The sequence below is a fragment of the Copadichromis virginalis genome, linkage group LG16 (assembly GCF_057382275.1).
Source record: "Copadichromis virginalis isolate Kocher_CV1m ecotype Utaka linkage group LG16, C_Virginalis_male_GT1.1, whole genome shotgun sequence".
Lineage (NCBI taxonomy): Eukaryota > Metazoa > Chordata > Actinopteri > Cichliformes > Cichlidae > Copadichromis > Copadichromis virginalis.
The window spans coordinates 12,745,248-12,771,051 of record NC_140633.1 but is presented as its reverse complement, the minus strand read 5'-3'; the positions used below and the strand labels follow the sequence as shown (position 1 = coordinate 12,771,051).

Here is a 25,804-nt window from a genome sequence, read left to right as displayed (position 1 = left end):
TGCAGGGATGAGTTGAGACGAGAGAGCGAGGACGCTTGAAGATTTCCACACACATTAGGAAACACGCACGTACAGCATAATGACATCTGTGCAGGAGTGTCAGCTAGGATAAACAAATTCTGAACATTCACACGTAAGTCAGGGTTTGTGTAAAACTGATAACACCAGTGTGTCATTATACTGTTTAAGAATGACCATTTCAAGGCTAGAGGATTTTTTTTATTTGTTTGTGTTCTCATACTCCTTAAAGATCATACATTAAAGACTGACTGAAAAGAAACAAAGTTACTGAATAACTGCTTCAACCAGGCCATGAAATTCTGATTTGTAACATTCCCGACTTCACATGGACCTGATATTTTTAACATGAACACAGCCTTGACTTCAAACTCCAAGGAGGAGAAACCTGCAACTGCCATCGCGCCAGCTTTGAGTGGATTCTATAATCAGAAGAGATTTTTTCTTTCCTAAATCACTGAAGACATGGGACCTAAAACAACTCTGTTCTGTTTGGGATATTTTGGGCAACGGAATACTTTTGTTTCTTTGTTTTCACAGAGCCAGATGACGGACTGTTGGCACAGTGAGGTTATTAACCAAGCGAGATATCATTTTTAAGCGTTTGGCATTGTCCTGTGAGATCAAACAGCTGCTCTTCTGGTTGCGCTGAATTCAGCAGAATGATATTTTTGTTTCCCCGTTGTGGAGATGATTTTTTGATCCTCTGACAGTCAATCCAGGGACTTTTCTTCTTTTTTTTTATTTGACATGATGGAGCAAAGAAGTGGTAAACCATATTGAATTACAGGTTAATTGCTCGAGTGATGAACGGTGTTGTATTTATAATATTCAGAGCAACGGGAATGGAAAACAAGTGAGCGATGAACAGACTTTCCTCTTTTCGCCGCCACTCTGACCCACTTTCCAGGCAGCGGTCCTGAGCATTTATCGAGCTGACACCATGAACCTGCATGGTGGCAATGTGTCAGAGTTGATCTCTAACACTGTCACAGCCGTTACCACTCTGGGGTCTAACCCCTGGCCTCCACGCGAGGAAGGTGGCCTCCAAAGCAGCAATGCCACAAACCTGGGCTGCCAGAGGAACAACGTGGTTCATAATGGCAATGACGCACAGCTGGGGAACTGGTCTCACCATAACGTGGTGGGAGTCTACGGGTCTCAGTGTCCTCCCTTGGAGCAGCTGATGCAGAAAAACTGGGCAGCCCTGCTGATTTTAGTGGTCATCGCTGTCACGGTCATGGGCAACATCCTGGTGATCTTGGCCGTCTCCCTGGAGAAGAAGCTGCAGAACGCCACAAACTATTTCTTGATGTCACTGGCAGTAGCTGACATGCTTCTCGGCATCTTGGTCATGCCGGTTTCCATGGTGACCATTCTCTATGGTAAGCATTGAGTGACACTCATATCGGGCTTCATTAAGTTGACATTTGGTGTGTTGCTGACTCGAGTCCAGCAGGCACAGTGCTTTGTTGTTGTTGATGTGGGCTTTTTTTCTCCTCAAAGAATGAATGGTTACATGACTAATGACTAAACAAACTCCACCTGCCTGCATGTGTAAAGCTTTGTTCAACTGCAAATCATTTCTGAGACATTGGTGAGAGCAGGAAGTGAAGAAATCACATTAAATCTGACGTTTTTCTTTGCATTTTGAAAAACGTATATTTGGTTTTTAGAGAACTGCTCTTGAAAATATGTCTTATGAGGCAATCCCAGTCTGTGCATGTTAGAATTCATGCATGGCTGTGGCTTGAGGACAGATGGAGAGCAGCAGTGATGGAGGTGTTTGGTGCTGTTGTTGTGAGTGAAGTGTTTACTCCAAGTGCTACTTCAGCACGACAAGAAAGGGGCACACAGAGGTGGTGCAGAGACCAAGTTACTGCAGTCCTTCAAATCACTGTTTCACAAAAATACGGTAGCATGCAAAAGTTTGGACGTCTTCAGATTTCTGTTACTGTGATGAACATAGCATGAAGTGATCTTTAAAAGGCATAAAGTTATAGATTAAAAACTTTCTTTTTTTTTTTAGAAAAAAAAAGGGAGAGTGACAGTAAATACGAAGAATGTGATTCAGAAGTTTGGGGGACTCTTTAATAGAAATGACCAACTATTACCAAGTTGTGTCAGATTTACTTGTTGTGCTTGGTCACACAGTAGTCATCAGGAAAGTATTGCAGTTTTCAAATCTAACAGATCCCCATTTTCCAAGAGAATGCTATAAGAACAAAACAAAGATGTAGCTGGTCTGAGCTTGGAAAGAAAATCCTGTGTCTGGACTTCTTTAAGTTGCTTGAAGATGCATTTTGGAAACAAGTATTGTAGACTAATATAGTTAAAAGAGAACTTACTGAAAGCCATGAGAAAAATGTGGGGGAAAAACAATGCAGAATTGTTAAATATAGGGCTGATCAGTCACACTTATATATCTGTTCCAACCAGTAACACTATGAGTGAGCAAGAATGAATTTCATTAAATATCAGTGAACAGTAAAATAAATAATAAATAAAACTAAAGATTAAATTAAAATATTTTCTATAATCCATAGGTGGAAGCTGAAGGTTTTACTATGGCCCTCATAGTCACCCTGATCAAAATTTTAGAAATCTGGGGCTTTATTTCAAGACAGCTGCACATGCAAAGCCACCAAGAAATTTAAAAGAACTACAAATCTTTTGCAGGAAGGAAGAAAAGGCAAAAATCCTCCCAAACAAGAACTGAACAAATCTTAGCTGCTACAAAGCTGCAATGATTACTGAAGAGTGAGCTTCTAAGTTCCCAAAGCTTTTCTTCAGACTCCTTTACTTATTTGTTACTTTAAAACTGTTCTGGAAACAGAAAGTTGTTTTCTTTAAATCAGGTATAACATGTTAATCACTGACAGGTGCAGTAGATAACACTTATTATCTCTTCACCATGGCACCTGTTAGTGGCTGAGATAAGTGAACATTGATGGTGAGGGGTGATGTGTTAGAAGCAGGAGAAATAGGCCACATTGTGACAGTTAGATGACTGGGTCAGAGCATCTTCGTTTTCCTTTATATCATATGGAAGGCTGGGTGCATGCACATCACTTATTTGGAGGACACCTTGCACCATTATGTACTATGGGACGAAAGAAAGCAGGTGGAGGCAGTGTGAGGCTTTGGGCAATGCTCTACTGGGAAACCTTGGGTTCTTCCATCCGTGTGGATGTTATTTGACATCCACCACCATCCATTTGAGATCTCAAATCTAATTTAAGCATCTGTGGGGTGTGCTTGACAAATAATTCCGATCCTTGGAGGCCCCAACTCACGTTTTCAATGGAACAAGCAACATGGGGACCAACACAATATTAGGCAGGTGGTTATAATTTTGTGCCTGAACAATGTATATACTACCAGCAATCACATAAAGCCATAGTACTGTTAGGTCAGATTCAGTTCAATTTAATTCAGTTCAGCTTTATTAATATAGCACCAAATCACTGTGGCACAGCCAAATAAAGATGTCGAGATGTGAAATGACCAGAGTGAAACTCACAGTGGCTGCATGCCTGTTGTGTACTCCCAGCTCCTATTGTCTCATAACCCAAAATGAGGTTATTCAGAATTCAGAGACTGCCATTTAGCACAGCCTCTGGGTGTCTCTAGAAGTGCCTTTAAAGAAAAATGGAGACCACATAAAGGATGAGGGAGGGATGATTATCACAAAAAAAGAAGTCCAATGGCCCAATCAAGCTTTCATATTTGGGGTAAGTAGAGATGGCCTCTCTCTCCATTGTATGTAAGCTCTGCTGTCATTTCTGGTGTTTCATGTGCTGCTGATTAATGCCGCAGGAAGCTGAGAGTTTCCTCTACCCTCCTTCATTTTCTTTGTTGATTTGCCTCTCACTGTCCCACCATACCCAGATAACCTCTCCAAGACATACTGTCACGGTCTGGCTGGGGCAGACCGTATGTGTTGCAGAGGAGGACTCAAACGCAGACCAAAACGTAGTGTGGATAAACAAAACAAGCCGTTTATTGAGGCTAGCAATGAGGGTAAAAAATAATCGGGCATCGGTGAAAACTAAACAATAACCTAAACTGGGTGAACTAATAACAAAACATGAAAAAGCTTAACCATAGTGAACTGACATGGGTACCTGGGGATGAGACATGGATGAGCAGACGACCTGACAAAGAATGGCTGAGAGCACACAGACTAAATGGACACAGGAGGATAATGAGGGAAGTGGCAACACATGGGGAACCAGCTGACACACATGAACATAACGACGTGACAATGGGAGAGTAAAACTGAACACGATGAACACAGACACACCAGACCTCTTCACAATAAGACAGGAAACAGTGAGATATAGACATGACAACCCGAACTTGACAACGTAAGACACAGACATGAAACGCATGAAGAGCAGGGGAGATTTAACATGGTTGGAAACACGAGGGGAAAATAATAACTAGAAACACTTAGGCATAATAATACAAACTTGATAACATAAGACACGCAGCATGAAACACGAAGGGTGAGGGGAAGCTTAAATACAGGGGAAGAAAACACAAGGAGTCTAATAACCAAATGAACTTAGATAACCTAATGAACAAAATAAACTCAAACTTAAAACGCTGGGTCAAAAGACCCAGGACCATGACACATACACACATACACCCACCTTCCACCGTCCTTCACTGTTGCCCATTTCCTGCTGATCCATTCTCATCTTCCTTGAGCTTCCCCGTGTCTCTGTAAATGTCACGAGCTGCTGCTCACATAAGAAGCTTTAAGCCCTAAGTAGCAAATTCATTTGCGTGAGAAGAAGTGCAGCAAATTAGTCAAAAGGAAGAGTGCTTCCAAAAGAACGACCTCCAGTGCCTATTACTCGCCTTCCCTGGTCTTTAATGAGAAGACAAAGGAACTCATTAGCCACACTGATGCAAAACAAACACACACAAAGCAATTATTTTCTCATGTTGTTACACCGTTGCAGTGATTGTGATTTGTTTACCGATTCACTGAGCAAACGCAGCTTTGTTTCAGGGTGAGAAGGCATAATGATGATATTACAAGTGATCTTATGAAATGTGATAGTGACCATGAGTGAGATTTTAAGAGGTTATTATTGATGTCAAAAAGAAGATTATAGGCGAAATCAAGTGGCGAGGTTATGGATGGTTATTAACGAGGTCACGGATGAGTTTGTGCTGCTGAACTTGTCAAGATTATATTTGTAATGGGGTCAGTAATGAAGCTAGGAGAGCCCACATTTTATGCATAATAATAAGTGAGATCACTGATAAAGCTGAACCAGTTGAGAGGCCCTTGGGCAAAAATTTATTGCGCAAGTGCCAAATTACCATTCCAGCCAAACCTCCTGTGCTGAGTCATAAACTTCTAACAGCTAAAACGGTGCAATTAATTAGAGAAAGTGTAGAAGTGAAAGAAGCCAGCTCAAGTTAAAAATGTGGGCTACTTAATTACTTTTGGCAAGTTAGACCTTTCATCAATTAGATGTGTTGCAGAAAACTCATCTAGCTAGCACCTGCTCCACCTGAATTTCACTCTACAATCTGAGAAGGTGCGGAGGTTTTCTATACATACACTGGGAAAGACATGAATTTCTCCTTGAATACTCTACATTTATTCTCCGAGATGTGCTAAAACTTGAGTAAGTGGAATACAAATGGAGATGGCGAACATTCACCGATAAAGTTGCAGCAAGTTACAGCTTACTACCTTTTGGCAGGTATTCAGGATCTTCCATGCAAACTATAGGTTACTGTGACAACCAGACACAAAGGGAAGGAAGTTTTTGATACAGCACTGTATACCTCGTTACAACCAATTTCTTGCTTGCAACTGCCAGCAACCATTCACAACCCCTAGCGTAGTGGTTGAGGACATTGTACTTTGCTCTAGTGGCTGGTAGTTACCAAGATATCACTGACCAGTGTCTAGGGCTGTGCAAATGTGGCTTTAGCAATCACTTCATATTGACTTCCACCAACGATTTGTAGCCAACTGGGGAATAAAGTTACCAGGGTTCACCAATTGGTCCCTAGGCCTGTGTGACAGTGGCCTAAGATGGTAAGCATGGTAAATAGTATACTGGCCAAGTCAGCTACTATGAGACAGAAAATGACAACAATTAGACACTTAAATACTTCAGAACGATGCATAATAGCAATAAAAAGTCAACATGACTACAGAGAGATACGTCAAAAGACACATAAACAAAAGTGATTACAGAGGTCACTGTATATGTGTTGACACTCATAGCATGGTGTCTCACAGAGATGCCAGCATAGCTGTTATTTGCCTTGATTTTGGGAGAATCGGATGTACCCAACATGAAAATGCTTTGTCTTTAAAAAAGGCCTCCGGAAGCTTTGTGGAGCAAAAATACGTTTCTTCACTTTTTACACTGTTTTGAAATTGCATTCCTTGAATGAGCCTTGCTGAAGCAGTCAGGTTTCTCTTCAAATATACGATTATATTACTCAGACAGGAAGCATGGCCATATATCTTATTAGGGAGTATGTTAAACATGCCACGTGCATATCAGCTTACCAGCCAAATGCTAATACTTTGTGGCTTTGGCTGGTGTGCCTGTCTTGTCTGGTCATGTTGGCAAGTGGCCAGGTGATGATTTAGAGATCCAGTTTTGCTCTACAAATCTATTTGGCTAAAACAAACACCCCAAGTGTCTTGGGAAATTGAGGATTAACATAACATTGTGGCTGTGTGAAAACTGTGGACACAGAGCTTGTTTCTCATCCATTTTACATAAAACCACAGGGGGCAAATACAGTTCTTACTGTGCAGTGCTGGTTTGCTTCTCCCCTCTTCCATGCCTTGTTTTTGTCACACGGTCCCTGGAGATGAGATGTCAAAATATACTTGACAGACTGAAGTGCTCTCACACCTTATAAAACCCTCCTGACACTCCTCTTTAATGCTTTAAAGAGCTTGAATAACTTGGGTTTCACTTGACTAGAATTTGCACCCATGATAGTTGAAGATGTACAGTCATACATCACCTAAAACAGAAAAATAACTGTTGTTTCCTTTTAACAGATGTCTCCACCAAGTTTTAGAGATTTCTTTGGAGACATTCAGGGACTATGTTTACTCTCCCTTCAGAGATTGACTGTGTTTTGTAATATAACTTTATTTCAAAGTGAAGGTGAAAGTGTGGTTTGTTAGACTACATTGGAACTCTTTTGCTGTTCTTCACTACAAAAAGAAGCATTGGAAAACTTGCCATTGGAAAATGTCAATATTTCAAAGTGACCAAGTGTTAAAAGTTTAGGAAGCACAGAACTGGCAGCATCCTCGAGAGAGAAACTTGACTAATTGGCAAGCCTGAACACTAGACAAGGAACTTATATAAATAGAAGTAGTTGTCATGTTATTCTTTGGCCATTGTGTTCGAAGGCCAGTGTGCTCAGTTAGCAGCAGTAAAGTGCAATTCCTCCGAGACCTAATGTGGGTTCGTTAGAAGTCACATTACTTTCTCATTTTGACATCACTTGGAGTTGCAAAAAGAGCATAACTAGAGTTGTTTGACCACGTATACTTTAAGTAGGGACATGATTGCAGTCTGTCGTTATGTCCAGACTGAGATCTCTTGACAGCTACTGGATAGATTATAAAGATCTAAATACTAATCAGCGTCAGTTTCTAGCTGTTATTCTACAAACTGCATTAATTTCTCCAGCATGCTGCCATATACTTGAATCTTCAGAGCTTATATCCATATTTCATTATGTTTTGAGACTGTGTGTGTCAGGAATTTGAAAACATGATACGGAAAAAATGAGCAGTTACTAAGAAACACATGACGAATGAATACGAAACAACCTGATAATTAATGAATTCATATTAAGTGGTTCCTGAGCAACACAAAATTGCAGGGAACTACAGATAATGATGAGTTACCATGGCCCAAATTTTGAAATACTTTAACAATGCATCATGAGGTAGCCTTACTTCTGTAAAACAAAGACAAAAAAGTCAGTTTTGTGTGGCACAAACCACAATCCCTCATTCATTAACTAACAGTTAAATTACTTGTTGTGACTTCCCCAGAAAGAACTCAGTGGCTGTTTGCCATATTCAAATAATGAAAGACTACTTAGTAACTACCCTGTAGAGAAGGGAAACAAGGCTTTCCTGAAGAAACTAGGCTTTATGGGAAAGTTCTCACAGGACTCACGAATTCATTCATTAAACAGCATTCAATGGCCGCTGTCATTACACAAATACCTAAATGTTGGTTTTCCATTGACATTCAATAAGGGTGTCTTCATGCATTTCCATAATCATTATTAAGTGCCACCGACATCATCTGCTGTGACATTCGTAAATAAAGGAAAAAGGACAGACGGCATCAGGAAGAAGATAGGGAAAAAGTTTCTAATACAGAAGGTGAATGGTTAGTAGGGAAATTAAATAATTACTTTTGGCTGAGTAAAACCAAAGCTTTGTCATTATCTGTAACATTGCCTCACATGTAAAGCATTATTATGAAACATGTATTTGGACTGCAGTAAATGGATTACATACTGTGGTCCTGCTGTTGTGGTCAAAACACAAGTTATACAACATCATTCAGAGGATTAGGATAGAGATATAACTGTGCAAGGCAGTTGCACATGGAGACAACATGAAGCATACCATCAGTCTGATATCATTAAGATTTGATTCGTGAACAGTTTATTGAAAGTAAAGATTATGGTTTACATCTGAAGTCATGTGTTTTTGGTGGTATGGCTCTGTTCTGGCACCTGAGCAAGCAGCAAGACCACAGATATGACATTCACTAAGTCAAATACAGCATGAACAGAGGAGCTGTGGTGAAGGTAGGTTCCAAAGTGGTTTGCAGATGTGCAGAAGAGTAGGCACCACAAATAGTGCATTCATTGAGTATCAGCTGATTCAGGTTGGCATTGAGATCAGCTGATCTCCTGGGATTGTGGCTGAGTGTCACTATATGGACTGCCAGAGGTAAGGATAGGCTTGATTTGTGAAATTATTAGTTGTATTGTATACTAAGCTAAAATCAAAATAATTATGAGCTTGCTAAGAGTTAAATTGGGCTGCAGCCCTGGATCAACCTCTCTTGCTGAACTTAAATCCATTCCTGATGGACTTTTAGAAAACTTAGTTTAACTTCTCCTGGTTCTAAATCCTGCAAAGGAGGAATTAGCCATACCATCTGGCATTCACTCTTGCCTTTGACCCAAATTCCAAAAAGAAGAGATTCAGTGTAATAAATAAAAACAGAATGCAATGATTTGCAAATCCCATTGATGCTAGTTTTATTTACTATAGAACAAAGAAAATTTATAAACAATAAAGAAAGAGGTAACATCTGGGGATTGAGGAGAGCAGCTGCCAAACTTCTGGGAGAGAAATATTGTCCTGTTCTTATCCGACAGGATTCTAGCTGCTCAGCAGTCCTGGGTCTTATTTATCTGTGAATACAATCTGCAGTTTGCTGCTGTCTTGCTGAAATGGGCAAGGCTTTTTCCTGAGGTAGGATCTATATGGGAGCACTTGTTGCTCTAAAACCTGAATAAACCTTTTATCAGATGTATAAGCTGCCAGTTCTATAGGCACTGATGATGCACTGCCATGCCATCAGAGATGCAGGCTGATAATAAGTTGGATATCCCTTCTCTTCTTTAGTCTGGAAGATGCACTCAGTGAAGTTTTCCACGTTCAATCGTCCGTCCACAGAACAGTTTTCCATTTTGCTTCAGTCCATTTTAAATGAGCTTTGGCCCAGACAGGAAAGCAGCATTTCTGGATTATGTTCCGGTATGGCTTCTTCTTCAGAACTGTAACCTGCATTTGTGGACAGCACAGTGAACTGAGCCCACGCAGGGATTTCAATGACAGAATCATACCTGTTTTTAATCAACTGCCTTCTGAGTGCCTAAAGATCACAGGCATCCAATACTGTTTCTTGGCTTTGTCAGTATTAGATGATATTACGTATATGATATTCGAAGTTTTAGGATTTTATGTTGAGCAACATTATTCTGAAACGCTACCTCTCTAAGATGCTCTTTTTTTTAATATCCAATCATGTTACTCACATGTCGCCAGTGAATGTATTATTTGCAAAATGTTACATTTTAACAATTCTTATTTTCCAGCCTTTTGTTACTGCATGTTGGTAATATTTTTTTATGAAATAGTGAAATGTCTCATTTTAGACATCCGATATGCTTTCTAGGTTCTATTGTGAATAAAATCTGGGTTTATGAGATTTTCAAATGATTGCTTTCTCTGTATTCTCTGTCTTCATTTTTATATCACATTTCCCATATACTGTTTCCTACCTCATAATAAATCAGAATTTATGGAACAAACTGATCACCCCAGGGCAAGTACATATCATTCGTCAATCAGCCTGTGCTGACTGATATCAAAAGATGTTGTCTGTAGAAGCATGTGTGTTTAAATGATTTAGGTGTGTTTCTGTTCAGTGTGGACTAACAAAGCTGTCCACACACTCAAACAACTTCTCAAATGGAAGCAGTGTCTCTTCTTAGCATAAAAGGCCAGCCTTCTTTCCAATTCAGTTGGTTGGTAATCAGTGCTTGTTGGTGCTAAAACACTAGTCACTGGTCATTTGGTAAATAGAGACAATAGTGAAAAACAGGCTCTGTGGGAACAGAATTTTCCAGCTTCAAGTCAATGAATGCTTGCCAGGTACTCCAGTTTGCCAACTTCTGCTCCTGCTCCTGTCTCAGTCCAACCTCTGCTGTCTGGATAATTTAATATCATATAGATTTTTAAATTTTTTTTTTTACATTTTAGCTTCAAATGCTCATTTTCTCCCTCTCATCCCTCCCTCCCACTGGGCTTTTGGGCTTGTTGATGTCTTTCCTCTTGCTTTGCAGACTTTAACGCCGCTATTCATTCATCACTTGCAGTGTTTGTTTCCTGTGTTTCTGATTTAAAAAGTTTACCTCTTAGAAGGTCTCTGGTAGAAAGAAAAACAAGCACTTCTGTATCAAAGCCACTGGATTTTGCCCGCTTGTCTTGGATGGGCAGCTGTGTAGAATGAGATTTACTTAAAAGATTAGGCTGTGTTTCTCCTGTGGATTCCCCTGTGATTCTCTGCCAAACCAAGCACTGACTCCAGATCTTGTGCATGTTACATAATTCAATGACGGAAAAACTATAAAGCTAAAAAAGGGAATTCTTTTTTTATTTACTGTCTAGTTTTGGTAATAGAAGTCTGATGTAATATCAAATGTCACTAATATTTTTATTTATTTATTTTTTTGTTAATATGTATTAACCATTCCCACTCATGCTAACTATTAGGGGTGTTATTATATACTGATTCTGATACAGCTAAATATGCTGATTATGAAGGACAGGGAGGTAACAATACAAAAATAAAACCACGCTTAAGAATTGCAAGTAAACATATAAATAAATAAATAAATAAATAAAAGGTTAGCTACAAAGCATGTGCAATGCAAGTGAGAATGGAGCGTGAAATTCTCCAGGTAGATTTGCTTTCATGGTAATGTGGGAAAGCTAGCAGAATGTTGAACAGGAAGCAGAGGCAAAGGCAAATCTTTGATCTTCTTTCCAATGCTCCCCTGTGTTCATGAACTTTGAGGAGCAAACTAAAGGAATGAGAGTGTGAATACAAGAAATGAGTTTCTTCTTTAGGATGTCTCGATTCACCCTTCAAGACAAGGTGAAAAGCTCATACATTAAGTTTAGAGTCAAGCTCATGCTTCTTTAGATTGGAAGGATGCGGTTGGAGACCCAGGAGTAGATCCCGAGTGGGATAAAGAGATAATATAATTCATCCAGCCTGGCATTTCCCAGGATCCCCAAGGAGGAGCTGCAAGATCTGGAACCTGGACTAGCTTTCTTTTCTGATAGCGACCCAATCTTTAGGTCTTAATTAAGTCCTGCTTTGAAGCCTCGAGCTGAGCATTGACAGAGAAATCATGGGGTACTTCACATTGAAACAGTACCAATGGTACTGTTGTGGTTCTTTTCTTTCTTTCTGACTCTAATGAATTCCAAAATGTAAAATAAGACTTGAAACGTGTGACTCAAATAATAAACTCATGAGCAAAGTGTTGTCTGCAATCCCAGTGAAATGAAGCTGGTGTCCATTTTCACAATGACTCTTATGGTCTAATGGCGCCCCCTGTGTGCCATTAGAAAGAATGCAGGTTTAAAGTACTTCAGATTCGTAGAAATCCGTAGGAATACAGCTAGAAAACAGCTAGCTTAAAAACAGGCCTAAGTAAAGAATGAGCCTTTGATGCATAATATTTTTGAAAAAAATGACATAGAACATAGAATTTTCCTTTTTTTCTCTGCTACTGTGGTTAATAACAGAAGATTAGATGTTTGGACAAGCACATTAATGAACATAATGCAGGTTTTTTTTCTTGGCTATAAACCAGTTTACAGACTTTTTAGTCCATGCAGATTTGAACCATTTGACTGGGCATTCACTCTTCTGCAATAAATTGTAGCTCCCCACATTATCCTTTCTTCCTGTGTTTAAAGAACACAAACCTTATAAAAATTCATAGTTTTCCCAGAACCTTGAACTTAACCCTGTCCAGCTCCTCTGGGATGTACTAAAACACAGACTGTGAGCCAGACCCAATTGGATGTTACATTTATTAGCTACCGGAAAGGGTGAAACTAGAATAGTGCATGTCTTTACAGCAGCATAGTGATAATATTGTGATTTGTAATGATTCCCATTCAGGGAACACTTATGGCTATTGTCTTTCTTGCCTATGTTTTCGGTCTTGACTGTGTGATATTATTTCAGCAGCCTCCATATTTTTGTTCGGTTCATTGTTTTATACTTCAGCAGAGTGAGTTCATGATTCATGCAGTAAACAGCCTTATCAAGCAACAGATGAGAATACAGCTGAAGTCATTACAGGCCGGGCTGTTTGTTCTTTCACCTCATCAGGTTTTGTACCATCTACTGAAATAACACTGCAAGAGCAGCTGGGTTCTACACCATCCCGGCCCCCACACATTCAGAATCAAATGGTCCCCAAGTGTAAAAATTGAGCACTGTTATATTCTAAAAATTCTAAATCATAATAGAGGCCTCTAAAGGATGCATTGTTTATTACGTTTATGTAATGTTCAAGTGACATAAAGAACAACATTGTAACTATGACACTTAAAATAAAATAAAAATCACATTGGTCCAGATTAATCTCTAAGGGAAGTGTTGTGTTGCCCTCATAATCCATCATTTTATGCCAACCAAAGATTACTTGATTAATTGCTTAGTTAATTCACCATCTTTGTTTTACTCACTTTTTAGGCACAAATGCCCTAAAAATATGCTTATCCCAGCCTCTCATTATAAATATTTTCTTTCGGTGCAACCAGCTCACACAACCCTGAAGAGATTTGTGTCTCCTCATGGGCTCAAACCTGGCACATGTGTAAATCACTACACTACACTGAAAGTCCAAATACAAATAAAGTTAACAGCTACAACCAACATGATCACATCAACACATTATCCATTATACATACAATTATAAAATACCCTTGCTATATAAAAAGAAATCTGCTATGCAGACGATACCCAGCTTTATTTATCCATGACGCTAGATGATGCAAATCAATTAGTTAAACTGCAAGAATGTTTTAAAGACATAAAGTCCTGGACTTCCTCTCATTTCCTGCTTCTAAATTCAGACAAAACTGAGGTTATTGCTCTCCGCCCTAAATATCTCATAAAGATGTTGTCTAGCGATAATCTAAACATGTACTGGACAAAAGAACAGAATGGAATACAGGTGTACAAGAACAATGAGCAAGCGATAGATAAAGTACAGTGGGGCAAAATAGTATTTAGTCAGCCACCGATTGTGCAAGTTCCCCCACCTAAAATGATGACAGAGGTCAGTAATTTGCACCAGAGGTACACTTCAACTGTGAGAGACAGAATGTGAAAAAAAAATCCATGAATCCACATGGTAGGATTTGTAAAGAATTTATTCATAAATTAGGGTGGAAAATAAGTATTTGGTCACCTCAAACAAGGAAAATCTCTGGCTCTCACAGACCTGTAACGTCTCCTGTAAGAAGCTTTTCTGTCCCCCACTCGTTACCTGTATGAATGGCACCTGTTTGAACTCATCATCTGTATAAAAGACACCTGTCCACAGCCTCAAACAGTCAGACTCCAAACTCCGCCATGGCCAAGACCAAAGAGCTTTCAAAGGACACCAGGAAAAGTATTGTAGACCTGCACCAGACTGGGAAGAGTGAATCTACAACAGGCAAGCAGCTTGGTGTGAAAAAAATCAACTGTGGGAGCAATCATCAGAAAATGGAAGACATACAAGACCACTGATAATCTCCCTCGATCTGGGGCTCCACGCAAGATCTCATCCCGTGGGGTCAAAATGATCATGAGAACGGTGAGCAAAGATCCCAGAACCACACGGGGGGACCTGGTGAATGACCTGCAGAGAGCTGGGACCAAAGTAACAAAGGTCACCATCAGTAACACACTACAACGGCAGGGAATCAAATCCCGCAGTGCCAGACGTGTTCCGCTGCTGAAGCCAGTGCATGTCCAGGCCCGTCTGAAGTTTGCCAGAGAGCACATGGATGATACAGCAGAGGATTGGGAGAATGTCATGTGGTCAGATGAAACCAAAGTAGAACTTTTTGGTATAAACTCAACTCGTCGTGTTTGGAGGAAGAAGAATACTGAGTTGCATCCCAAGAACACCATACCTACTGTGAAGCATGGGGGTGGAAACATCATGCTATGGGGCTGTTTTTCTGCCAAGGGGACAGGACGACTGATCCGTGTTAAGGACAGAATGAATGGGGCCATGTATCGTGAGATCTTGAGCCAAAACCTCCTTCCATCAGTGAGAACTTTGAAGATGAAACGAGGCTGGGTCTTCCAACATGACAATGATCCAAAACACACCGCCCGGGCAACAAAGGAGTGGCTCCGTAAGAAGCATTTGAAAGTCCTGGAGTGGCCTAGCCAGTCTCCAGACCTCAACCCCATAGAAAATCTGTGGCGGGAGTTGAAAGTCCGTGTTGCTCGGCGACAGCCCCAAAACATCACTGCTCTCGAGAAGATCTGCATGGAGGAATGGGCCAAAATACCAGCTACTGTGTGTGCAAACCTGGTAAAGACCTATAGTAAACGTTTGACCTCTGTTATTGCCAACAAAGGTTATGTTACAAAGTATTGAGTTGTATTTTTGTTATTGACCAAATACTTATTTTCCACCCTGATTTACGAATAAATTCTTTACAAATCCTACCATGTGGATTCATGGATTTTTTTTTTCACATTCTGTCTCTCACAGTTGAAGTGTACCTCTGGTGCAAATTACTGACCTCTGTCATCATTTTAGGTGGGGGAACTTGCACAATCGGTGGCTGACTAAATACTTTTTTGCCCCACTGTAGCCATCCTGAGCCTGTTCGTATCCGACACTGGAGGAGAGGACTTTGGTGGTTTTAGTGCGCAGGAAGATGGTGGTGAATGACTGACTTTTCTTCTTGTTAAAGCTGTGTCACTGCACCTGAGTCTAAAAGGTAGTCCGAATCTATTTTCTGGTGTGCTGTAGGTTATTGTTATGTACTACATTTGTTACTCATTTATGAAGCACAGTACATGTTTCGTAATTGTAATTACCGCTACTTGTACATATACCTAAAAAGTTATGCAAATATGTACCCATAACTTGTTTTTCAAAATATTAATAAAAGTGATGTCTCCAAACAGCCATCTCTTTCCTGACAATTCCCTTTGTGCATATTCTCTTACATATGATAAGTCAACATTGAAACACCTGCGGCTTTTGGTCAGGTGCGGCTAATGTATGTACAAAACAGGATTTTCCCCTGATTTTAGCTTGTGCGGCTAATATTCAGGTGCGCTTTGTAGTCCGGGAAATACGGTATATCTTTTCCATATGGGTAACCTTCTTTTACAAATTGCAGTCTTGTAGGTGGTGGTGCAGAAGTGAACCTTCAACATAAAGCCTTCATATAGAAAACTAATTCAAATGCCTTTTTAAAGGAATTTCTCAAAAGATATGAATGTATAGCACTACAGCATCTTCCAGCATCCCTTTATGTCAACTTCTTAAGTGCCGAGACCAAATAAAAACCACCTAAGAACAAAAGGCGGAAAAGGTTAAGCAGATCAAACATGGCTTAGGAAATTCTGTTTTATGGTGCTCTGGGGTTCTTTCCTTTTAGAGATAAGGACTTCTGACAGGCTGTGGACACAGTTTGAGCTTTAATATCCTGAGCTCACATTTTACACTGCAAAGTAGGGCGGGTGTAACAAGTCTTATACAACAGCTAAAAAGTCTTCAGACGCTGGTTTTGTGGTAGCATTGATTGATGAGGCTACGCAAAAATACTCTCTAATTCCTCTCTTGATAGAAGTGGGGATAAGGAAGGGATGTAAGCAGAATGTGACTGAAAGTCAGCTGAGATACAACGTCCCATGTGGAAAATATCCTCTGTTGCGCTCATCCATTTGTGCTCAACTGCTCGAGATGGAGGAGATTTTTCTTTTTGTGTCTCTGAGCCGTAGAGCGAAGCACAAAGCAGCCTGAACAAAAACAGAGCAGCAGGCAAGCGTTCAAATCATCCAACATCCTCCTTCTCCTGCTCGCTCGCATGACCAGATGGAACAAAGTGAAACAGATGCAAACAAAAGGGCAGACCCATTATAAGGTTCTGCTTCCCAGATGTGAAACCACAGGGCAAAAGGTAAAGATGTGAAAAACAAAAACAAAAATATGATCATGGGTGGAGGGTAGTGAATAGGTTAACAGATAAACAGAGATACTGTATAGCGAGATGAGAGGAGAGGGGGCATGAGATGAATGCAGCCTCTGAAGTCATTTAGGGCAAATACAATGGCTGATATCTTATATAACACACTTTATTTACATAGAAAACCCGGAGGCAAAATTCTGCCAAAAGAGATGAGATAACGCTTCATTGTCTGTTAACACGAGAATCTGCCGTGGATCATATGTTCCAACAGTCACCAGAATAATGATGGTAGAACATAAAAGAAGCTCTAAAAATACTGTATAAGAACATAAGCCGAGTGAGCAGAGCAGTCTGCAAGTGCCATAAACAAAGTCACGAAGAAAGAGAGACAGAGTATGTTTAGCAAAATTAGCTCAATTTCAAATTTTATTCTACATGAAAAATAATCTCTCCACCAAGCCAAATTTCTGAGATGCATTCAAATATATAGGCTAACAAACAAAAATGATTTTATTATTAATTAAAAATGTCAAAAAAGGTTTCAGGAAAAACAAACAAAAACACTCTAAACTTGTATAAAATGTTCAAATGCAAGAATAAAATGTCCATCCATCTCTAAAAATGTTGGGACAGAAGCAGCACAGGTTGGAAAAGTGAGTGATGCTAAAAAGAGAAAGCTAAAGTAACATTTAACTAGTTAATAAAACTAACTAGTTAAATGTAACATTTAACTAGTAAAAATTACTAGTTAGTAAAACTAGCTAGTTAAATGTTACGGTTTGCCGCAAACCGTCAGGCGTCTCAGGAGGGCAAAGCGGTGCTCTACCTGCACTGTGTACAGTGCTGGCGGAGCGCTGCTGACTTCAACTGAGAAAATGGTCGAGTAGTGGAAGGAATACTTCGAGGACTTCCTTAATCCCACTGACATGTCTACCGAGAAGGAAGCAGAGTCTGAGGATGAGGGGGATGACCCGCCAATTTCCGGGGGCGAGGTCACTGAGGCTGTTAAATAACTCCTTGGTGGCAGAGCCCCTGGTGTGGATGAGGTCCGCCCCGAGTTCCTGAAGGCTCTGGACGTTGTAGGGCTGTTCTGGTTGACACGCCTCTACAATTTTGCATGGAGATCAGGGGCAGTACCCCTGGACTGGCAGACTGGGGTGGAGGTCCCCATTTTTAAAAAGGGGGACCGGAGGGTTTGTTCCAACTACAGGGGGATCACACTCAGTCTCCCTGGGAAAGTCTATGCCAGGGCGCTGGAAAGGAGAGTTCGTCCGCTAGCCGAACCTCGAATACAGGAGGAACAATTCCCTACTTTCATCTCCGTAATATTAACCGTCTTCGTCCCTCCCTCACACCACATAGTACCGCCATACTTGTCAATGCTCTTGTCACATCTCGTCTGGATTACTGTAATTCTCTTCTCTATGGTCTACCTCATAAATCCCTCCATGAATTGCAATTGGTTAAAAATACAGCTGCTCATATTATTTCCAGAACTAGAGCCACTGAACATATAACACCTGTTCTTAAAAAGCTCCACTGGCTCCCAATTCACCTCCGTGTCAATTTCAAGATCCTGCTTCTCACTTTCAAAGCGCTTCATAACCTTGCTCCTCCATATCTATCCGATCTTCTCCATACATACTCACCCCTTCGTACACTCCACTCTTCCTCAGCTTCCCTTATGTCAGTTCCACCTGCTCGCCTGACTACCATGGGACTCAGAGCCTTTAGTTGTTCTGCCCCAAGACTTTGGAATGCACTTCCACTTGCTCTATGGACCACACACTGTCTCACCACTTTTAAATCACTACTCAAAACTCATCTATTTAGAATTGCATTTTTACCTTGCTCAGTTTTTATATTTGCTTTTATACTTTTATGACTGTTTATGTCTAAATTTTATCTACCATGTTTGCTATATATGCATTTTTCTTATGTTTTTTATGATATTGTTTACGTGTTACTGTAAGGTGACCTTGAGGGTCTGAAAGGCACCTATAAATAAAATGTATTATTACTATTATTATTAATGTGGTTTTCGTCGTGGTCGCGGAACATTGGACCAGCTCTTTATCCTCTCGAGGATACTTGAGGGTGCATGGGAGTTTGCCCAACCAGTCTACATGTGTTTTGTGGACTTGGAGAAGGCATTGGACCGTGTCCCTCGTGGTGTCCTGTGGGAGGTGCTACAGGAGTATGGGGTGTCTGGCCCATCACTACGGGCCATTTGATCCCTATACAACCGTTGCAAGTGCTTGGTTCGCATTAATAAGTCGGACTTGTTCCTGGTGGGTGATGGGCTCCGCCAGGGCTGCCCTTTGTCACCGATTCTGTTCATAATTTTTATGGACAGGATTTCCAGGCGCAGCCAAGTGGCTTTCACTTCGGTGGCCTCAGAATCTCGTCTCTGCTTTTTGTGGATGATGTGGTTCTGTTGGCTTCATCAGGTGATGGCCTCCAGCTCGCACTGGAATGGTTCGCAGCCGAGTGTGAAGCAGCGGGAATGAGGACCAGCACCTCCAAATCTGAGGCCATGGTTCTCAGCCAGAAAAGGGTGGAGTGCCCACTCCGGGTCGGGGATGAGTTCCTGCCCCAAGTCGAGGAGTTCAAGTATCTCGGGGTCTTGTTCGCGAGTGATGGGCGAAGGGAGCCGGAGATCGACAGACGGATTGGTGCTGCACCAGTCCGTCGTGGTGAAGAGAGAGCTGAGTATAAAAGCGAAGCTCTCAATTTAATGGTCGATCTACATCCCTACCCTCACCCATGGCCACGAGCTGTGGATAGTGACGAAAGAACGAGATTGCGGATACAAGCAGCGGAAATGAGCTTCCTCCGAAGGGTGGCTGGCCTCTCCTTAAGAGATAAGGTTTGGAGTCTTCTCCCACCCCCATTCTCTGCGGCCTGCTGGAGCGGGAGGGCTAGTAGGAGGAGTTGGCCGTCCGACTGCGGTCTGGGGTGTGGGGCCTCCCTGCTGCTGCGGAGTCGGGGCGGTCTGCCTCTCCCCACCGCAGGGAAAAGGGTAACACCACCTGGGTCTGGGTGCAATTCCCCCCTCCAGGGGCAAGGGTACCTAGACCCGGTTTGTAGAGTACGCTTGGGGAGTGTGATTGTGTGTACAGCGTCTCTTTATGTCTGTCTCCACGTTGGTTGAGTGTGGAGTGAGTGCATATGAGAGCATGAGGGTGGGAATGGATGTTTGTGTCTGTGTGTGCCTGTATGTCTGTGTCTATATGTCAGGTTGGGTATCAGACGCCACCTCTCTGGGGACACCTCAGGCCCTCCAAGGTTTGGAGGCCTATCTCCACCCACCACCACTTCCCCTGCCGGTGGCGGACTCCCTCAGGTGTCGGTGTGTTGGTGGTTCTTTGTGTCTGGGGGTGGGCGTCCGGGTACACACCGGCTCACTCCTTGGCGGCCGCTTGTCGGGGCCTGGGGCCTGGGGCTCGCTCGGGCCCCTTTGGAGGTGGGGTGCCCCCGGCCTCTCGGCCTGGGGCTCGGTCACTCAGGCACAGCTGGGGGCCGGCGGAGCTCACGGGCGCGTCACTGCAACTCCCCCTGACTTCTGCTCCGCGGCTGCTGGGCGAGCCCTCATCTGGGACTCTCCTCAGCTCTTACTGGGACAGTGGCGCGGCTGCCCCTCTGTTGGTCTTCCATGGTCTCTTGTGTTCTGGGGGCCTCTGGATGTCTGGAGTTTTGATCTCCTCCATACCCGCTTCACACCCTGGAGGACGGGGCTGTGGCCCCCCCACACTCCCTAGCAGATCATTACATGGAGAAACCTTTGGAATGCAAGCATGCTGATCCACACAGGTATGCACACATGGGTATTCACAGACGCGGACTAAAGCTTTCTTGGCTGCTGCCTCAAAGCACACTGTGCGCTGTCTATCTTGCGTGCTGCACAATATCGTTTATTATTTAGTAAATATTGATATCTATGACTAGCTAGTTTATTGTGATGGTGCTTTGTTTTCTCTATTATTATGTTACTCTTTGTTGTTTGCTGTCTCCTCTGTTTGTTTTTTTTGTTTGTTTGTTTTTTTTTTCTCCATACAGGTGACCCAGGAGTTCTTTTTTTTTTTTTCTCTCTCTTCCCCCCCCTTCTCACCGTCTCTTCTCCCCTTTGGTTTTCTTTCTTTCTCTCCCCCTCTTTCTCTCATTCATTCCCCCTGTCCTATTTATTAAAAAAAAAAAAAAAAAAAAAAAGACAAAGGATGAACTGAAGCTCTGCCATCACGTAATGTCGCATACTGCTGTTTCTGATGTCATTCAAAAAAAAAAAAAAAAAAAAGAGATAGGGTGAGAAGTTCAGCCATCCAGGATGGGCTCTTCCACAGCGAAAGGAGCCAGCTGAGGTGGTTCGCGCATCTGACAAGGATGCCTCCTGGGTAAGGTGTTCCGGGCATGTCCCACCGGGAGGAGGCCTCGGGGCAGACCCAGGACACGCTGGAGAGATTATATCTCTCGGCTGGACTGGGAACACCTTGGTGTTCCCCCGGATAAGCTAGAGGAGGTGGCTGGGGAAAGGGAGGTCTGGGCTTCTCTGCTTAGGCTGCTGCCCCCGCGACCCGGCCCCGGATAAAGAGGAAGAAGATGGATGGATGGATAGTTAGTTTTACTGATTTACAAAAAGCATCTTAGAAAGACAGAGGTTTTTCTGCAAAAAAACCCCAACACAAAAATGCAAAAGAAAAAAAAATTAGTGGAATAACGTTAGAATAATGTTACTCAATATAACATTTTGTGAAGACTTTGAATATCTCAGATTTAGTACATTGTCAAAATCTGGAGAAATCTTTGTGCGTGGGGATAAGACTGGGAATCACTGTTGAATACATTTGATTTTTAGGCTCTCAGGTGGCACTACATTAAAAATAGACATAATTCTGTCATTGAAATCAATGCATGGGCTCAGGAATACCAGAAATCACTATGAGCATAGTGCTATGCTAGCCACAAATGCAGGTTAAACCTCTATCAAATGAAGAAAACACCACATGTAAACATGATACAGAATAAGCGGTCATCTTTTAATTGTCACAGCTCATTTAAAGTGAACTGAGGCAAAGTGGAAAACTGTTCTGTGGTCAGATGAATTTAAATTTTAAAATGTTTTTAGGGAAAAAATGGACACCGCATTCTCTAAACGAAAAAGGCCATCAAGCTTGTTGTCAACGCTCAGTTCAAAACCTGCATCTCTTATTGTATGTGGGTACACCAGTGACTATGGAATTGGCAGCTTGCGCTTCTGAAAAGTCACCATCAGTGCTGAAAGGTACTGTATATACAGGTTTTAGAGCAACATGTGCTCAAATCTAGATGACACCTTTGTCAGGGAAGCCCTTGCATATTTCAGCAAGACAATGCTAAACTGCATACTGCATCTATTACAACAGTGTGGCTTCATAATAGAAGAGCCAGCCCTGATTGCAGTGCAGACTTTTTACCAACTGAAAACAATTGACATTATAAAATGAAATAAATGCCAAAGAAAAACCAGGACTACTGAGCAGTATTGTTAAAATGACAAATTTTCACATCCTAAACATTTCATACATTAGCTATGTTCTATTTAGAGATGGCACGATACCACTTTTTTATGTCCGATACCGATACCGATATCATAAATTTGGATATTTGCCGATATGAATCCGATATAGTGTTTTTTAATCAACAAAACAGTTTTTTAAAATATCTTGCTGCATTTTATATAAGTTCATACTCAAGTTTAAAACAACAACTACACTAAAGCTATTCCGTTATACCTGTATGCAAAAAAAAGAAAAAATTTCATAGTTCAGCAATACTGATCAATCTAATAAACTTAAACCTACACCATCCTCCCTATTCTGGTATTTTAAAGAGTACTTAGCGTAAATATTAAGCAACCTAATTAATAGGGTTCCAACTCCCAGCAACAATAAAAATAAATAAATAAAAAATAGGGAACCACCCCTCACGCTCCACCTCATGATGCTTAATCGACGTAATCAACCTTAATTTGATGCAGTGTGAAAAAAAATGCACTGAACTCAATTATTTTTCAAGAAATATTAAATAGATTCAACATCTTTCTTCAACAGAACTGCAGACTGCACAGATGGTACCTTCCCAAAGGAAAAAGTACTATAGCTTACTAGGGTATATATATTAGACTTAATAGTCACTGTATACAGTAATTGACTTCTATTCATTTTACATCAAATTAAAACTTTGGGTGTCAGATAATTATTTATTAAAAGCTAGACATTTTAAATGAGAATAAGAAAGAAAAGTATGTCTTTGTGCCCCCTTCTCCCTGTTAATGCCCTATCGGCCCCCCTGGCTAAACTTTGCTAGATGCGCCCCTGCACAGTTACCAGCGTCAGCTACGTAGAAAAAGATCCTCGAGTAGAAAGTAATATTAAATAAGTTCTAACAACAGCTTATCAAGCTTAAACGTGCTGCTGTTGTTGATCCACTGGTTTCCTCTTTCTGGTGCAAAGTGGGCCAAAAACAAACAAGAGAGATGGAGTCGTGACAGAAAAGCCGATCAGCTGATCATTGATCAGTTTCATGATTGAAGTAGCAGCAAGAAGAGGCAGGAATGCTTTACAAACATTCAGAGATGGACTTACACACTTGCTTTACTTCTCTCGGGATAACTTTGTCGGAGATGAAATGCCGGGTTGCTAGCGAAGCTCCAAATGCTATCCAGACCACCGACAGGTCCCGCATGCCACAGCCGCTCTATCACGTGATGCATACTGCTCCGACGTGCTAACGTTCTGAGGCAAGTTACGGCGTGTTGCAAGTTTTGTGAGGTGCTTTTGTGATATTTAATGGATCGGATTACATTTTTTATTTTTCTCCGATATCCGATCCAGTAATTTAGGTCAGTATCGGACCGATACCGATATGTAATATCGGATCGGTCCATATCTAGTTCTATTGTGAATAAATTATGAGTTTATGAGATGTGCAAATTGGGGTTGCACTGCAGGACTGACAGAGAGACAGACAACTATTCCCAATCACACGAGAGCCAATTTGGAATCAATCGGGCCTAAGAAACAGGTCTTTGGGAGAAACTCTGAGTACCCAGGTAGAGGCGATGCAGGCACAGAGAGAACACGCAAACTCCGCAAAGAAAGGTCCAGGCTGGCCGGTGGATTCACTGGCCAGCCACATTGATTAGCAATGTCACATTCTTCCTGTAAGGTGACAACATTAATTACCTCAAAAAAATGCTAATTTTGTCAATATTGCAACATAAGTGAAAGTGTCTTGTGAACTGATTCCAGTGTCTATACTACCTTTTAATTTCAATGATAATCTCTATAACAACAGATATTCAAAAAAAAGGCACGTCTTTTAAAGTCGTGAACCAAACCTTACATTATTGCAACTTATTGCAAAATAATCAAGAGAGAATCAAACACTCTTATTTAAGCTAGTCGATAGTTGTGGACGTTCACTTCTAAACACTTTTCTCCTGAGTCCTGAGAGCAGCATATAATTAATGTTGAGTAATTAGGGCTTATGATGACACACTGAGGCAGAATGTTGTAATTTGGACTGAGCACGTTTGTTTCTCAGGGGAGGAAAACTCACGTTTCTTTCCAAGTCCACTGAAGATGAAACTCATCAGCTGCCTTCTCACACGTGTAGCCATCTCAGTGCTGTTATGTCACATACCTGTTATAGCGTACATGTGCTCTATAACAGGTAAGTGACACAATCTATAACTCAGACACATATATGCATATGTTGACCTAAATTTCTGTCTTGTTGTTGATTCTGTCACGATCTGCGGAGGCAGACCGTGCGGTGGTGTGTGTGGTGGACCCAGGTGTGAACACACGAGAGTAGACTGGAGTAAACTTAACTGAAAGCGAGCCTTTATTGTGGCTGGTGACAAGGAGTGCAGACAAGGCAGAAACGCAGTGACAAACTAAACTATGACTAAACTGGGAAAGTAAAACTAGGAAAAACTATGAAGACACAGGAAACCATAACTATGAATACTAAGACTGGCTGTGACGACATGGAGGGTGGGAACACAGACGACGCGACACAGACTGCATGAAACACAGAGACTAAATACACATGAGGGATGATCAGGGGAAGTGGCCACACATGGGAGCACAGCTGACACACATGAACCTAACGACAGGACAGGAGAAGTGAAACTGAATACGCTGACAATGAATACAGACTTTCAAAGTAAAACGGGAAACATGGAGATTAGACATGACAAGAACTAAACATAACCACGCAGACATGACACATGAACCAGGGAGACTTAGTACAGGGGGAGATGACATAAACAACTAAGGAACAAAACCAAACTGCAATCTAGAAATTAACTAGGTGAACTAAGCTAGGTGCAAATGAATACAAAAGATACATGAAACTCAAATGCTGGGTCGCTTGACCCAGGACCATGACAGATTCTACTGAAATATGAAAACAACAGTGTTGCATCTGCCAAAGCTGCCCTCTTTATCCCTTCACCTTACTCTTCCTTTAAATAACTTCAAATTGTATTTTGAACGTATATATTGAAACTATATTTTTATACAAATATACTTTTACCAATTCTATATGTATTTTTGCACTCACTTACTGCTTTACATTGTATTGTGAAAAAGCTCAGTCTCCAACACAGACATAATTTCCTTCATTGACTTAAAAACATCTTTTCCGCTGTTATTGGTACTGAAGCTAAAGCCTCACTGTTCATTGTTAACAGTTTTTCATTAAGAAGTTAAGTATTATGTCATATGGTGCATGAGGGCTGAGTCTTCAGCTGATGTAATGTGTATTAAATAAAAGCATTCACTGCTCATATAATTTCTTTAGAAGTATTCATGCTCACATCCACTGGAAACTGTTACTGCTTTCATGATGTTGCATTAGACAATGTTGCATCTTGGAGCTTATGGATGTGTTAGCTGGTCTAAACTGTGGATGGAAAAATCCATTCAGATAACAGTAGTATTGATTCTT

The 25,804-nt window shown here is 41.3% G+C and overlaps 1 protein-coding gene across 1 annotated transcript in view; it reads left to right on the top strand.

Annotated features, from left to right (window-relative positions):
* The first annotated feature begins 594 nt into the window (after positions 1–594).
* htr2aa (5-hydroxytryptamine (serotonin) receptor 2A, genome duplicate a) overlaps positions 595–25,804 on the top strand; it is a 105,164-nt gene continuing 79,954 nt past the window's right edge. The window contains exon 1 of the mRNA XM_085435392.1: positions 595–1,403. Coding sequence (XP_085291518.1) covers positions 962–1,403 — 442 coding nt within the window. The 5' untranslated portion in view covers positions 595–961. The remainder of the gene's footprint in view (positions 1,404–25,804) is intronic.